This window comes from Ursus arctos, unplaced genomic scaffold, assembly GCF_023065955.2.
Source record: "Ursus arctos isolate Adak ecotype North America unplaced genomic scaffold, UrsArc2.0 scaffold_31, whole genome shotgun sequence".
NCBI lineage: Eukaryota > Metazoa > Chordata > Mammalia > Carnivora > Ursidae > Ursus > Ursus arctos.
In genome coordinates this window covers 8,022,470-8,039,116 of record NW_026622997.1, presented here as the reverse complement: position 1 = coordinate 8,039,116, position 16,647 = coordinate 8,022,470, and the positions used below count along the sequence as shown (strand labels likewise).

Sequence of the window (16,647 nt, the reverse complement as noted above, 5' to 3'; positions counted from 1 at the left end):
ACTGTTTGTGACTTACGGAAGAGCTCATCGGGACTGGCATCACACTGAACTTTGCATGGGAATATCATTAGCATTGCTAACACACATGCTTTTGGAAAATATAAATTGTGAATAAATTAGGCAATTATTCAGCTGTGAAAGAAAACCCAGAAGTCAGCATGATGACACCCGTCCACCCTGACTTTCCCACGCAGGCAAACAAGTAGAGCCCCGTACAGTTCCAGGCAGGACTCGTGCAGACTAATTACTTTAGCCCCTCGGGTGCTAGGAAGGGCTCTGGGCAAAGGCAGGTAGGTTCACGGACTTTCTTCCCACATTTCCAGGAGTCATGCTGACAAGAGATCTTTCACATGACCTCATTTTGCTTCATTCTCCCAGAGTTTTACAGTGCACACCATGTCTGAAGGCTACTCGGTGCCTGTGGGATAAAATGCCAAGGAATTGTGTATGTAAGGAAAAAAGGAATTGAATGCCAAGTAATTCATCCTGTTCGGACCCTCTCCGAAGCGAAGAGAACAGCCTGAAGCTTATTTCAGGCTCCAGGTTGCAAAATGCCTCAGGCAGACAGCATCTCCCTCTGTGTCTTTTCTTTACCTAGTTAAAATTTCCTTCCTTGACCAAAGAATCCAGCGAAGAGGGTTCTTTCACTAGAGCAGAAGTCAAGGTTGGACCTCTGGCTTTCCAGCTGCTCTCTCTGCAGACTGGTGTGATTGTGGACCTTTCTTTGGGGGTGGTCACCCCTTAACTCTGCTGGTTGGTGGACCTCATTAGTCATTGTTGCATTTTGCTTAACAAGCTAAACTGAAGGAAAAACACTATCCTCTTCCTCTTCGGTGCAGACCTGCAAGGATTATTTGGGGATAGAAACTCAACAAATACGTTCTTCGATTTGGCTTGCCAAGATGACACACTAGAAAAAAATTTGACCTTCGGTGCTGTTTTTGTACTCACAGAGGGATGAAAGGAGATCGAGTCCAAAGGGGGTCTCTGGCCGGGAGGGAAGGGGTCCTGGTGTCACTCCTGAACCCCTCCCCTTCAGCGGCCTGGCTCTTTCTCCCAGGCACAGTCGGGGATAGTTCCCCTGCAGTGACCTGGGACAGAAACTGACCTTCCTCCCCTCCCCCTACAGCTAAATCCCAGATAAACAAGGGAGAGCGGCTTGGGGTCTGTTTCTCTTACTCACTGAAGCCTAATTGACATACAGTGTTTCAGGAGGTTCATTTTTCTTAATACCAAACGAGCCCTTTTCTACCAGGCTGTTATTAAAAACATCCCTTCTGAACTACAGCAGTCGCCCCAGGGAAGATGCCAGGACTCACTAACGAGAAGCAAATAGGAGGATAAGAACTTTTTTGCACAGACGCTTGTGGAAATCCGTTGTCCAAGGACAACAGACTCACTGGAGTCTAATGAACGTATTAATTACTGTTGTGCGTGAGATCGCATCCAGACTTGGTTGCAGAGACGTGCTTCCCTCCCCCCCAGGCCTGGTCTGGATGCTCTCCACTGGCAACAAGCTGTTGCTCAGGTCGCTTCCTGAGGCTTCAGAAGCTGGCTGCCTCTGCAGGCAGATGGGGAGGACCCTGTGTCTGCAGCACCCTCTCCCCCTGGGCTTGGTTAGAAGGGGCCCCGGGGCCTGGTCAGTCTAGGAGCAGTCGATGGCTTTTTTGTGCAGGACTATCTTTTCTAGGCAGTGTCTATCTGGAAGCTGCAGGCGGGAGCCCCTGAGGCCTTCACCGTCCTCCTCACCCCTCACCAAAGCGGTCAGTTCAGAGAGGAGGCAGGCAGGCGCCGGCGTAACAAGCTCATTTCATTGTCGGCAGCTGCACACAGGCTCCCTCAGGGCCCCTGGGCCTTCGCTGTTACTGCTCTGTTCTGTCTGAGCTCAGCTGCTCATTCCCAATATCTCCCGCTTTCTTCCCCTTCGGGCTATCCCACTCCCTTCTCCAGAAACTTCTTTATTGGAACTTGCTTTCTTGGAGAACTTCCTTCTGAGTAACTCCTCCCTATTCCCACCTTGGGACGAAGAACTTGGGCCCTGATGTCCTCCGCTCTAAAGGTGCCTCGAGAACAGGCACCAAGGACAAAGATGGCCTGTGTAATGTGGCATCTGGAGTCTGTTAAACTTCTTTAAAAATTCATGTCTTAAATATATGTGATATATTTACATATATAATACACACACACATAGACAGACACACAAACGGATAGAACGAACAAATGCTAAGGTCCAGGAGCGAAGGCACGCAGGCTAGGATTCAGAGCAGGATGGAGAACAAATAAAGCGTAGGGGATGTGGCCGCGAGCCTCAGATGCAGATCTTCCGCCAAGAGAGCGGATCTTCCGCCAAGAGAGCGGATGGAGCTGTGTGTGATCTCAGAGGCCACTTCCCTCCGCGCGGCCCTAGGCAGGTCCCTTAGCCAGACTTCATCTCTTTGCCCTAAAATGAGACGAGTTAGGACTGCCTCGTTACAGGGTAGTGATGCTGAGGGGAGAAAGAGAATATAGAAGGGTCCAGCCTCAGGAGATGACAATGGATATTATTAATGATTCCTACCTGAGTATTTTTGGCAGTTATATTTATTTCTGCAAAACTGGCACAAATATTTGTTTATCCTTGACTTCACAGAAATGGAGTCAAGACAAATTAAGAGAGAAGAGGAAGTGAGAAATGGGAGGTTTGTTTGTTCTGTTTAAACTCAAGATGCTTGGTGTTCACATGTTTAAAGTACGATTTGAAGACTCTGGAATTCTTAATTTAAGCTTGCTACTTCTAATAATAAGTCTGCCTGTGTATCGCCTTTATATCCTTAATTTAGATATTATTACTAGTGAATTAAAGATATCCAGTGGATATTAAAACTTTCTGTGCTCCTAAAGCACAGGGAGGCGAAATTTGCACACACACACACACACACACACACACACCCGTCCCCCCTTCTTTTATTTGTAAATTGAGGTGGCTACCTGCTTTGATATTTACACATGGGCATATGCTGCCCTCTAGTGACAATCTAAAGAAAAGCAGAAAATGCACAAAGTTAGCATTTCAGGGGAGGAAAAGGAAGATAAGCCCCTGAAACCCAAGCGTGTAATAATGACCCCATTCTCTAAACGGAGATTTCACAAAGACAACACAAAGCCAAGAATGGTATAACAAATTCTTTCAAAAGCGTTCCTAACCTTAGTGAAAAATTTCAAGATAAAACCAAACAGAAAATTGCTTTTGTGGAAAAAATACATAAAGAAACACTGCATATTATATATGCACACGTACGTAGACTGCATTTTATATACGTACACACACTTACATACGTGGATACTTACGTAAGCTGTCTAATCCTACCGTAAATATATTTGACATGATTTATTAATATAATATATATTTTGGCATTATGAAGCAAGACTTTGTCCCAGGCTGACCTCCGCTCCCTTGACAGTGACTCTGTGCACACCCTTCCCCGTGGGTGTGTACTCTCCCTTCCTGGAGGTTAACTCTCGTGTGGACTTTATAAGCACTGAGCAAGGTCAGTCTCCTTCTCTGCTTGTCCGTGCCATCCACGTGTGGTGACAGGGAGGTCCCACGGAAACCCAGAAGCCCTGAGAGAAAAGGACGTCTTCCTGGTATTAAAGCCCCAAGGAGACACATCCATTATCCCTGGCATCCATCTGTCCCTTGCAACAGCCTGTGGCTTCCGGAGTGGCCACAACAACCAGAAGGACGAAGCAGCTATTTCAGGTGTTCGTGTTCTTAGCTCCCATCACATCGCTCTTCCTGACGGTCACCTATTTTTAGCCCGCCCCATTCATTTGGGTGAGCTGACCTTCCTACCTAGGAAGCCAGTGTAATCCATAAACATCCAATATTTATTAAGCATAAATAATACGTACTGGTTGGTATTCTAGAAAATAATCCTTGCCCTTGACAAGCTCATGGACTAAATAAGGACAGTAGGCATACGAAGAAATACTAACAGAAAGGTGCAGAGAGTCTTCAGAAGGTGGTCTGGGACCCTCTGCTTGGGACGGGGGCTGGTATCTGGGGGATGCCCCCCAAAACATTACTATTCCTTATTTGTGTCCCCTTGACAGCCCAGTAGCACAATGGTGTGACTGTTCCTACAGCCCTTCCCGTCACTCCCTTGGCAAAAGGCTTCTAACACATAGGACTGGTGACATATCACAGCCTGGGTGAGAGGTGGCTGTCTTTTCTTCCATAGCTAAGGCTAGGAAATTCCATCACTCGCTGAGTGTACTAGTTATCTATTGCTGTGTAACAAATTATCCCAAAACGTAGTGGCTTGCAACAACACGGGCTTGTTGTCTCACAGTTTCTGTGGGCAGGAGTTGGCAAAGCCTAGCCAGGCCCCCCGCTTGGGGTCTCCCACACGCTGCGGTCCCCCAGGGTAGGATCGGTCTTCAAGCTCATTCAGTAATTGGTCTCAGTGTGTTCGTACTGCTAGAGCAGAATGCCACAGACTGGGTGGCTTATAAACAACAGTAATTGAATTCTGGAGGCTGCAAGTCCAAGATCAAGGTGTCCACAGATTTGGTGTTCAGTTAATCTGCTTCAGGGTTCATCAACGACCATCTTCCCTCTACCCCTCACATGGTGGAGAGGTGAGGGAGCTCTCTGGGTGCCTTTTCTTTTCTTTTTTTTTTTTTTTTTAAAGATTTTATTTATTTATTTGACAGAGATAGAGACAGCCAGCGAGAGAGGGAACACAAGCAGGGGGAATGGGAGAGGAAGAAGCAGGCTCATAGCTGAAGAGCCTGATGTGGGGCTCGATCCCATAACGCCGGGATCACGCCCTGAGCCGAAGGCAGACGCTTAACCGCTGTGCCACCCAGGCGCCCCTCTGGGTGCCTTTTCTAAGAGCAGGAATCCCATTCGTGAGACCTAATCACTTCCCAAAGTCCCCGCCTCCTAATAACCATCACACTGGGGATTAGGAGTTGAACATATGAATTGGGGTGGGTGGGGGGACAGACATTCGGACCAGAACAGCGGATTCAGTTCCTCACTAGCTATTGGACCAAGAGCCTCAGTTCCCTGCTGGCCGGAGGTCACCTTAGTTCCTTCCTTGCCACCTGGAGTAGAACAACGGAACAGCTTGCTTCATCGAAGCCAGCAAGAGAATCTGCTAGAAGTCAGTCTTTTGTAACCGAATCATGGAAGGGACATCTCATTACCTTTGCCATATTTTATTGGTGAAAAGTAAATTACTAGGTCCAGCTCACACTCAAGATACAAGGGTATGTACGCCTGGAGGTGTGAATCATTGGGGCCATTTTAGAAATCTGCTGGTCCCTGCCCCTGAAAACCTCTTCAGTCTGTGAGGGAACCCCCACACAAACACAAGAGTCTTTGGGCTCCCCGAGCGGGCTGAGGTAGGGGACGGGCGGGGCAGCTGGGCAGAGCACTTCTGCAGCTTGGTCAGCCTGTGCTCTGGAAGCCTTGGGGGGGGTCGCAGGGGGCACACTGAAGGGACAGGGGCCCTGGGAGGCATGTGTGTATGCGAAGGAGCAGCAGGAGGGAGTGAGGCTTCGTTCCAAAGGGGCAGTGAGCCGGAGCAGGGGTCCCTGGAAGGATGGGGGGGTGTGAGGCAGCTTCAGGAGCCATCCCGTGGCGGGGGGGGGGGGACTAGGGGGGTGGGGAGAGGAAGGACCATAGCGGTGCCAGCACACTCTGCCCCCCTTTGGAGGCTCTGGACCCAAGAGAAGGGCTCATCTTCTCGTCCTCCTTGTCCTCCTCGCAGTGCTTGAACTTGCTCAGCCCCCGGCCCAGCCATCAGGCTTCTCCCCAGTGCTCCCCGGAGGGACACCAGCACCCCAACCAATCCACTGATCTCCCTGTCCTCCCTTCACCTGCAGCTCTTTGTTGCTTGTTCAGTATTAATGCAGCAAGAAAGACGTTAGAAATACAGCACTATTTCTGCCTCGTGAGGCCAACGAAGAAGGAAGAAGGAGCTTAGACAACTGGGGATGATAACAGCTAGCGTGTGCTTGGCACTTCCTGGCCCGGACGTAGGGACACCAGCGCCCCGGTCTCTGCTGATGTGCCCTTCCTGTCTCCTTGTCTGAGCCTCCGTGAGGCTTATGGGTGGTGGAGTCAGAATTCAAACCCAGGCCCGCTGGCTCCTGACCTGTGCCCTTAACCGGCGCACTCCGGCCCCAGGAGCAGGAGCGTGTATTTGGAGGCTGCTCCGGCCTGGCCTGTGCGTGCAGGGCGCTGGGCCCGGCGGCCGACGGCTGCCAGGCTGGACGCCGGTGAGCCTCCATGCCAGGAACTGTGCCAGGCCTGGGGACCGCGGGAAGGGCCCCCTCTCCCTCCTCAGCAGCATGTGAGGAGACTGCTGCCGCCTGGGACCTGGCAGAGCTGAGCTGAGCGGAGAGGCCGGAGCCTCCACACGGGGCGGGGGGGAGTGAGGGAGAGAGCCAGGAGCCGGGGGCTTGGGGGTGCGGGTCAGGCAGATGTGGGGCCGGGGCTCGGCCAGGGGCAGGAGGGAGCCCTCGGAGGACTCTGGGAAAGGGAGTGGCATGATCCACTCCACATTCTAGAAGAGTCACGTTGTCAGCAGTGAGGAAAGAGCCCAAGAGAGTAGGAGGATGCAAGACAGGCCAAGTAGGCGAGTGTGACCCAGATGGGCTGAACTGGAAGCCCTGGGGCTTGGGCACGGGTTAAACAGAGGGGCTGGGGCAGGGGAGAGTCTGGCCACTCCCGGGCTCTGGCTCTGTCCGGAGGGCAGTATGCCCCACCCCTCCCCACCCAGCACGAGGGGTGTGAGGAACGCCCTCCCGTGAGCAGAGATACAAGGCCTTTTCTCATTTGGGGTTGAGAGAAGTGACGAGAGCAGTGTCTTTTGTTGTTATGAAACGTTACAAAATGAGGAAGGGAGACCCTCCTCACATTGTCCCACCCACACACACGTGACTGTCATTCTGTTCCATTCTTTGAGAAAAAGTGTTTCTTTTCTGTACTGATTCCTGTCTTAACCATCAACTCTGATAGTCCGCGTTACGGTGGCCCTAAGGGACAGCTGTCGACCTGGGCAGCCCCAAGACGCCAAGTCCCCCTTGTTCCTGTCACTTGTGTGGATCTAGGACTGGCCAGCCAGAGAGCCTGCTGTAGATGGCAGGGACTCTTTGGGTTCACTATTGACAGCAAAGCCCCTGGGAAGGCCCCAGGGAGAGGGAACCCACTGCTGAGCCACATGGTGGGCAAAGCAGAGTGGACCCCCCCCCCAGCCTGAGCAGCAGGGGGGACAGGGGAGGCCTGGGTGGCCGGCCCACACTGGCAGCTTTGGGGCTTTGTGTCAGCAGGAGGCCCCAGTCCCCACAGCCGGAACAATTTGGTGGGTTTGTTTTTAACAGCTTTACTGCGGTATAATTTACATACCATGTCGTGCATCCATTTTAAACATACAAACCAATGATCTTTAGTGCAATCATGCCCATAAATCCAGGTATCGGACATTTCCATCACCTCACAAAGTTCCCTCCTGGTCCTTTGCAGTCCGTCCCTGTCCCCACCCGCAGCCCCAGGCAATCACTCATCTGCTTTCTGTCTCTGTAGATCTGCTCCCTGCCCCCCGGCTTTTTCAAAATTTCGTATACATGGACTCTACAGTCACTGAGTGTAATACTTTTGAAAGCCGTCCACGCCGTGGCAGGTGTCAGTACTGCAGTCCTTCCTGCAGAATATTGTTCCCTTGTACGGGATCTGCCACACTTTATCCATCGCCAGGTGATGGATTGGGTTTCTTTCTGATTTTTGGCTGCCGTGAATAATGCTACAGCGAACATTCGTTTCTAAGTTTTTGTGGGCTACAGGTTTCCTGTATCTCATGAGAGTGGAATTGCTGGGTCACACGAAGGTTTACATGTAACTGTTTCAGAAACTGACAAGCTTTTCCACGGCCGCTGCCCCACTTTTCCTTCCTGGCGGCCGTGGCTGTGGGTCTCGTTCTCTGAGCAGCCTCACGAACACTTGTCAGTCTCTGCCTTTGTGTTTTGTTTTTTTTTTAAAGATTGTATTTTTTTATTTGAGAGAGAAGGAGAGCACAAGCAGGGGGGACGGCAGGCAGAGGGAGAACCAGGATCCCCGCTAAGCAGGGAGCCCGATGCGGGACTCGATCCCCCGACCCTGGGATCATGACCTGAACCGAAGGCGGATGCTTAAGCAACTGAGCCACCCAGGTGCCCCCCGTCCTCTGCCTTTTGGATTGTTGCTGTGTTAGTGGGTGTGAGGCAGTATCTCGCTGTGGTTGGGATCTGCACCTGTCTACTGACCAGTGACACTGTACATCTGCTTGGGTGATACGAATTCTTTATAGTTTGTACAGTGTCTTTGAAGAAATGTCTAGTCCAGTCCCTGTCCCATTATTTAAACTGCTTGTCTTCTTACAGATAGTTCTTTATGTATTCTGGGCACAAGTCCTCTTTTAGACATGCTCAGTAACCACGTTCTCCCAGTCTGTTTCTTCTCTTCCCATTTTCTTGAGAAGTATTTTGAGGAAGTCCTATTGATCATTTTCTCTTCTAGATCCTGCTTTTGGCGTCATATGTAAGAAATCTTTGCCTCACCTAAGATCGCAACGATTTCCCCTTATATTTTCTTCCTAAAAGTGTTACCAAAGGTTTAGCTCTTACATTCAGGTCAGTAATCCATTCTGAGCTCACTTTCATGTATGATGTTACGTAAAGGCCCAACTTCTTTCTTTTGCGCGTGGATGGCCAGTTGTCCCAGCCACTTGTTGAAAAGACTCTCCTTTCCCCGTTGAATTTGCCTCTGTGAAAAGTCAGTTGACCATAAATGGAAGAGTTTATTTCTGAACTCTCAGTTGTCCCACTGATCTGTCGATACACCGGTACCACACTGCCTTTATTACTATAGCTTTATACGAAAGCTGAAATTGGGACGATAAGTCCTTGAATTCTGTTATGTTTCAAAATTGTTTTGGCTGTTCTGGATCTTTTGCATTCCCATATAAATCTTGGCATCAGATTATCATTTTCTGGGGAGAAAAAAACAGCATCTGGAAATTTGATAGGGATTGTGTTGAATCTGCACATTCCATCTATGATGGAAGAAGTGCCATCTTAACAGTACTGGGTCTTCCAATCCATGAACATGGACTGTCTCTTCTTTATTTTATCTTTCTGATTTTCTCTCAGCAATGATTTACAGTCTTTAGTATACAAGTCCTGCATGGTTTGTTTTTTTTTTAGAGATTTATTTCTTTGAGAGAGAGCACGTGTGCACATGCGAGGGGGGAGGAGCAGAGGGAGAGGGATAAGCAAACTATGCACTGAGCACGAGCACGACGCAGGGCTCGATCCCGCAACCCTGAGACCATGACCTGAGCCAAAATCAGGAGTCAGACATTTAACCGACTGAGCCACCCAGGTGCCCCAAGTCTTGCATTTTTTTATTTCTAAGTATTTTGTTTTTTTGATGTTACTATAAATAGAATTTTCTTAATTTCACTTTCAGCTTCTTTGTTGCTAGCATGTCCACATACAGTTGACTTTTGTACGGTGAGCTTGTGTCTCAAGCCCTTATAGGTCAGTATTTTGGTGAGTTAGACCTACCTGCAGTGCCAAACAAGAGATTCTGAGGCTCCGCGAGCGCCTGCTGCAGAAGCCTCCTGCCTACGTGCATCCCAGAGGAAGGGTCACTTCACTGAAGGGTGGTGCACGGCTCTTAAGCAACTCCAGTGAAAGTTCTTTAAACCAACTGAGGTCCACATTCCTGTACCCTCTGCCCACTGGCCTGGGTCCGCACTCTGATGGGAAGCAAACAACTCTACTCCCCCCTCCTTGAGACCAGACTCTGTCCACCGGGCTCCTTCACTGCGACTGCAGAGCAGACACCAGCCAGCCCTCCCTGGCCTGTGCATTGCATGACACGGTGAGACCGTGACCTCCTGTCACGTGAACACCATGGTCCCCTTTCCTGCAGCCCAGCACTGCACTGCTTTCTCAGAGACCACATGATACTTTCTCCCCTCAAATACGCTTTTCTGTCAGAGGAGAGATGTTCGAGCTATGATGGATTTTTTTAAATGTTGCCTATCTACTAATCTCTGTGGAACTTTGGTAGGTTCCCCAAATGGCAGAGGAGTGGAGATCAATGGCACATGCTCAGGCTCACATTCAGTACTTTCTGAGCTCGGTGCTGCTGTGACTTTCTCTCAGTGACAGCGTGTGGCTTCCGGCACAGTAGCTCACAGAGAAAGGACCGCTTCCACTGGTGCTGTGCAGAATGATTTTAGGAAATATACGGGACACAGCAATAAGTAGGAACTCCCAGAAAAATTACTTTCCTTTAAAGTATCTTCCAGTCTCTCTAGTTCTGGCTGGAGAAAATCTCTGAGTGCTGGTATGTCTGTCATATTCTCTTTTTTTTTTTTTTTAAGATTTTATTTATTTATTTGACAGAGACAGCCAGTGAGAGAGGGAACACAAGCAGGGGGAGTGGGAGAGGAAGAAGCAGCCTCCCAGCGGAGGAGCCTAATGTGGGGCTCGATCCCATAACGCTGGGATCATGCCCTGAGCCGAAGGCAGACGCTTAACGACTGCACCACCCAGGCGCCCCTGTCATATCCTCTTTAACCCATTAATCCACCTCCCGCCTGCCCACTGACCTGCTTCTACCTGAAGAGCAAACCTAGGGAAATAGCATAATTTAATAATACTTTGTCCTTGCATATTATTTATGGCGTGTGCTTTTCCATTTACAGTAGTATTCTAACACTGCCTTTCAAAATAAAAAATTTCGAGCTGGCGAGAGAAAATATTAAGTAGAGGGGGTCCGAAGATAGCCAAGGCGAAGGCGGTCTGGGATATCGGGCAGGTGGGATGCTCGGGGGTGGGGCCAGGCCCCGGTCGCCCGTGATCCTGCTCCCGTGCGCCCCCGCGCCGCGGCCCGGCCCACGCCGTTAACCCTCGTGCTCTCGCAGGTGCGGCGGGCTGGGGCTGGTGCTGGCCAGCGCGGGCTTCGGCATGCTGACCGCGCCCATCATCGACCTGCACAACCAGAAAGGCTACTTCCTGCACCACATCATCTTTGCCTGCTGCACGCTCATCTGCATCATCTGCATCCTCCTGCTGCCCGAGAGCAGGGACCAGAACCTGCCCGAGAACATCTCCAACGGGGAGCACTACACCCGGCAGCCGCTCCTGCCGCACAAGAAGGGGGAGCAGCCCCTCCTGCTCACCAACGCCGAGCTCAAGGACTACTCCGGCCTCCACGACGCGGCCACCGCAGGGGACGGGCTGCCCGAGAACGCCACGGCCAACGGCATGAAGTCCATGTAGCTCGGGGCGCCGTGGGCTCCAGGGGTGGGGGGCTGTCTGGGCACAGGTTTACAGACCAGGGACCGAACACGTGGCTGGGGGGGCAGGAAAACCCAGTCCTGCTGCCGATGCCGCGGATCGCAAGACTGTCGACTGGGGTGGGGGAATTCTGTCTTTCCAAAACTCTAAGGATCGTGTGTGTGCGGAAGCAAACCCTTCAGACTTTCTTTTCTGCCATGAGATGTTTGTATTTATTTCGGTCATTTTTACGAGAAGCACTTTATTCCCTTTCATCCTCTGACTGATCTCGAAACAGAACCGCCTCCTTCGGAAGAGGGACACAGTTGCCGAGGAGGACGCCGTGAGTAGCCAGCGCGGCGGCCCTGGAGGTCACACGCCGTCCTCGCCCAGCACCCCGCAGAGGAGCCAGGGGTCCCTCGCTCTGGGCCCGCGCCCCCCAAGGCCGCCTGTGTGCGGACAGACTGACCTGTCGTGGAGTGTCTCCACGACCGCATTGTAGGCAGAGCGAAATGTAAATGATTAGGTTTTTGCTAGAGAGTCTGTGTATGGTTTTTAAAGGGGTTTTTGTGTGTGTGCGTTTGTGAGGTAAGAGCTTCTGTTCCATGTGTTGGGGGAAAGCAGCTCCCAATGTCATTAAAACCAGCTTAGTCTTTCCTTCGAGATCATCCTTTTGTACTTGATGCTGGAAGCTCCTTGGGGGAAAGTGTAAACATTTCACCAGAAATCCTAAGTAACGAGTGGTACTAAGGCCACGGTTTGCCGACACGGGTTCGCCTGGCCGAGCTCACGACGAGCAAGGGTGTGGAGAGGTGAGGCGCGGTCACGTCATTAATTCTCCTTCCCGGGTTTAGCTCCAGCAGGAAAGTCCCCTCTGTCACACTCAGCTTCCTCGCCAGCATAACCTGAACACGTGGCTGCTTTCTGAACTGAAAACCAATAGGAAACTAACGGACACAGACCACTGAGGCAAACCCACAGGAGCGAGGGGTGCTCTCCTGGACATGGCCCGTCACCCACATCTCGAGCACACGCCGCGTAGAAATCACCAGCCTGGACGACTGTCAGCTCTCACCACTGACTTCAGCTGAGAGACTGCAAAGCCTGTGGGAGCCACTCCCCATGCAGCCCTGCCTCTACCTGCTTCCTGCTTCCTGTCACTTCCGTCAGCACACAGGGGGGCTCAGGGCGAGGAGTGGGACTCTCACAGGTGAGTCCACCTGACCTCCGGCCTCTTCAAGCATCAAGACCAGTTGAGAGAAAGCAATAACTCACCAAAGTTCAACACCCACGCCGTCCCCAATAGCCAAGGGTTTTCGTTGTGTTCCTCATTGCATCCCAGACAGTGAAGGCTTCCTCCTGCCCTTCCGGGTCAGGCTTTCTGTGCCTGTCCGAGGGGCTCGTCACGGGAGACTTGGAGGGCCTCCTCAGCGACACCCAGGAGGCCACAAACAAACAAAGTTTCCTTGGCGCAGGCAGGCACTGCCTTGTAGCAACACAGGCACCCGAACTTTTGGACAGCCTGGTTTCTTTCTCGAATTGTCCACCTCCGCACTTTGTAACACATGTCTTTGCTGTGAGCCGTGTTCTTCCAGGGAAATTGTGGTCTCGAGTCTGTGAAGCAATTAGGTGACTTCCAACGGACAGCTGCTAGAACTCAAAAGGGCCAGAAAAGAGGTTGACGTGACTTCCCTTTCTCCCCTTCCAGCTTTCCACCCAGTCTGTCCGCAGTCCACCTACCACCCTCCTCCAAAACTGCTAGGCCCCACTACGAGCCCGCTGATGTGATAAAAACATGGTGAGGATGGGAGCCAGCTTGCAGGCACGCGCGATTCCAGGGAGTAACCCACAGTCTCATCACCGGGACCTGGGAAGGAAGGCCGCCCGGCAGTCTGCCCCAGCTCCACCCGCTCCTCCACACCTCCCTTCATCTCTTTTAAGTCACTTTTGTTCCATGTTTCAATGTTCGTCTGCATTCACCTTAATTTGAGAAGATCTTTACATTTGTGCAGGCTTCATGTGCCAAACTTGTGGAATACCTTTTGCCTTTTTTAAAGTACTGACTACAAAGCCACCCGGCGGGAAGACCCAGGAAGTCCAGCACAGGACGTGCGCAGCAGCCAGGCCACTGGGCGGGTGGGAAAGTGGGAAGGAGCCGGCGAGGCCCCCGCGGCCGCAGCTGGCCAGGTGTATGTCTGCGTCCCTCCCCCCAGCGCTAGGACAGCCCACTTGCTGTCCTCCAGGACTTGGGCGTGTTCCCTTGCTGGCCACATGGCCCCTTCTGTGAGAAATGTCCTGAAGCTGTCAGTGGTCCGGACTAGAAGAGAAGCTGGCTATGAGGACTGGGCTCTTGGGACCAACGGCTAGCAGATGTGAACACGGCCAGCTCACCAACAATCAGTGATGTCTCGGCAAAGAGGTTGCACAGCTCTTCTCTCCCAGCAGCCTCGGCGTTAGGCTGAGCTCCTGTTCTGTTGCTGTTCGACTTCGGGATATCTGAAGCTCTTAAGGAACGCCTTTATGAGATGTAGACAAAGCAGAAAAGCTTCCGTGCGGGCTGAGCTCAGGGATATCCCGTACCAAGTGAGCAAGGCAACAACTGCGCCTGCCCAGCTCTGCGTGGGAGGGGGCTGCGGCCACCAGCTCCCTGGCACGAGTCAGTAGTGCGTGGACTCCTTGGTCCTGTTTCCTTCGTGCTTAGTGAGGAAACACTTCTCAGGCACCTGCTGCTTCAAGTCCGCCTTCCCCACCACCTCCACCCCCCTGCTGTCCCAGGAGACCTCCCAAGGGACGTGCTCCAGCTTCCTCCTCCGCCACCCACTCCTGCGTTCTGCTATCCTATCAGGGAGCTGTGATCCCCTTCCAGTAAAAGTTATGCACAAATGTGAACACCTGAGACAGGGCTGGATCTTTCTTCATCTTGTTCTTTTCCAGAGGTCAACAGTAACACCACATACCCTAAACGTTAGTGCCCCAAATAGGAAAGGTTTAAATGCTTGGTTTTCTAAAAGAGTAGAATCACTTGCAACTAGGGGAAGGGGGATGGTAAGTTGGTTTGGCCACAAAACAGAAAGAGAGCAAAACTAAACCTCGTAAAGGAAGTAATTGCACTCAAACATTACCACTTCCTAGAGCCAAACAAGAAATGACTGAAGTGCCATTAAATGACCCGTGTGACCATCGCATCGCCCGGCCCCTAGGTGGCGCGCGGGCGCACGCACGTGCTGGGGGAGCCCACACTTCAACTCTTCTAAAGAACACCTCACTTTAATGTATTGTGTGTTTTGGAAAAGCAGTACAGTGTGTTATGTCTAGTGGGGAATACTTCCCTCCCTCTGTCCTTTCTGCAACCCCACATCTGAGGTTTCTATGTAAGAACCGTGTTACTGTACATGTCAACCGGGATTACTCTGGAGGTGCTCATTCATAGCACAAGCCTAAATTGAGTTCTGAACTGTCGTTCAAAGCTAAACGTCTGCATGATGTCACATCTGTTGTACCTTTGGGGAAAATTTGTATGTAAATGTACAGAAATAAAAAATGTAGCCCCATTAACAAATTTCCACTGGAATGTCTTCCCTACCTCATCTGATGGTATCCAATGAAGGGCATTTCACGACCATTGACTACAAGTAATAAAAACTCTACCTGTTTATGCAGCTCTCACTGTCCCTGCTTTAGCGCCTCTGTAAGCCAAGTCTTTGCTCTCACCCTGAGGGGACAGCGGGCGGCCTCTCACCTCGCTTGCAGGGTCCTAGTCTGAAAGGCAGGCAGAGGCAGAGATCGGATTGCACACAAGCTGTTCACTTAGTGACGTTCTCAGACACCTGAGAAGCGGGGGCCATCAGCAAATTGAAGAGTTCTTTTCTCGTTTGTATTGATGTCCTGCTAACCCATGGCCTAGAGAGGTCAAGAAAGGACTCTCTTACACTGTGATTCTGTGAGGAAGTTCTGATAACCCAAAACTCTTCTTTAATGTAGTATTTTTTAACAAGAAAACACGATTTCTTTAATAAAGTATTTATACCAAACTCTTCTCTCCACAGCCCTGATTTTGTGTTACTTACTCTTCTTAGAGAGGCGCCCCCTTCCAAGCTACGATCGTGGTGGCCGCGGCCTTGGAGGTTAGCACAGGAAATCTGCAAAGGAGGCAAGCACCTTGAACCCCAGACCTGCTCCTTTCAAGTGCTTTATGCCTTGGCCAAAGTGTAACCACCGCTGGCTGCCTACCACGGACTCAAAACGAGACTTTTGCCACCGCATGAAACCTGTTACAGGGCCCTAAACAATCTGCCTCCAGCAACAAAAGGGGTCCAGACGGACCCTGGAGATTAGAAAGGTCTTTGCCAGCGGTCCTCAGCCTCGCCTGTACTGAGCAGCACGCGGCGAGCTTTTCAAATCTGCCAAAGCCTGGGCCCCAGGCCCTCTGAGTCTCTGGGGAAGGGCCAGGCATGGGCGATCTCTGAAGGCCACCCCCAGGGATTCAAACACAAAGCCAGAGTTAGGAGCCATTGGTCCATGACATACTGGCTTTTGGAAAAGGGGGTGAAAGAAAATGTGTAGCATGGGGAACTAGAGAGACTGGAATCCACTGCAGGTAGCAGGCAGAAAAAGGCTAAGGATTAAAGGTAACCAAAGCAACTGCTTGGGACTTGGGAGGAAAGAAAGACAATGACAGCAAGAAGAACAAGGAGGAGCTAAACCATTTGGATCCATAACAATGAAGCAGATAAATACCACAGCTGGCATCTGAATCTCCAGGACGCTTTCGAGATCTGCGAAGCATGTACATATATTTAGTCCTAACAATAACCCAGCAAGGTAGAGTATTCCCAATTTACAGGTGAGGAGGAGTTAGAGACTTCACCAAGCCCATAAATCCAGTGAGCAGTGTGGAGCAGGGCTCAAACCCAGGCCCAAGGGAGAGCACAGCAGGAACAGCAGTGAAGAGCCGAGCCAGGGAAGGGCTCAGCTGGAATGGGACAGAAGGAGATAAACTGACACGTATTTTATAAAGACCTATTACTTTCATTCTAATTGGGAGTGTACACAGCAGAGTCAGGACTAATTTACCTCCTTTCTGGATTATCAGATTAGCCCTCTGCAGTCCCAACAAAATCCCACTTTAACCCGGTCCCTGTTACGGAGCAGCCACACGCGCACTTGACGGCCATTTTGCTCTTCTCCTTCCCCAGGCTGATGGATTGCAGCTTTTCGGCCCACACTCTGGTGAGCGGAAGAAGGGAAGTCAGATTAAGATTTAAAAACCAAATGTAGGGGCGCCTGGGTGGCACAGCGGTTAAGTGTCTGCCTTCGGCTCAGGGCGTG

At 51.2% G+C, this 16,647-nt stretch overlaps 1 protein-coding gene across 2 annotated transcripts in view; it reads left to right on the top strand.

Moving 5' to 3' along the window:
- SLC22A23 (solute carrier family 22 member 23) overlaps window positions 1-14,974 on the top strand; it is a 173,687-nt gene extending 158,713 nt beyond the window's left edge. For both annotated transcript variants that reach the window (XM_026511404.4, XM_044388725.3), the window contains one exon: window positions 10,965-14,974. In XM_026511404.4, coding sequence (XP_026367189.1) covers window positions 10,965-11,322 — 358 coding nt within the window. In that variant the 3' untranslated portion in view covers window positions 11,323-14,974. The remainder of the gene's footprint in view (window positions 1-10,964) is intronic.
- The last annotated feature ends 1,673 nt before the right edge of the window (window positions 14,975-16,647 follow it).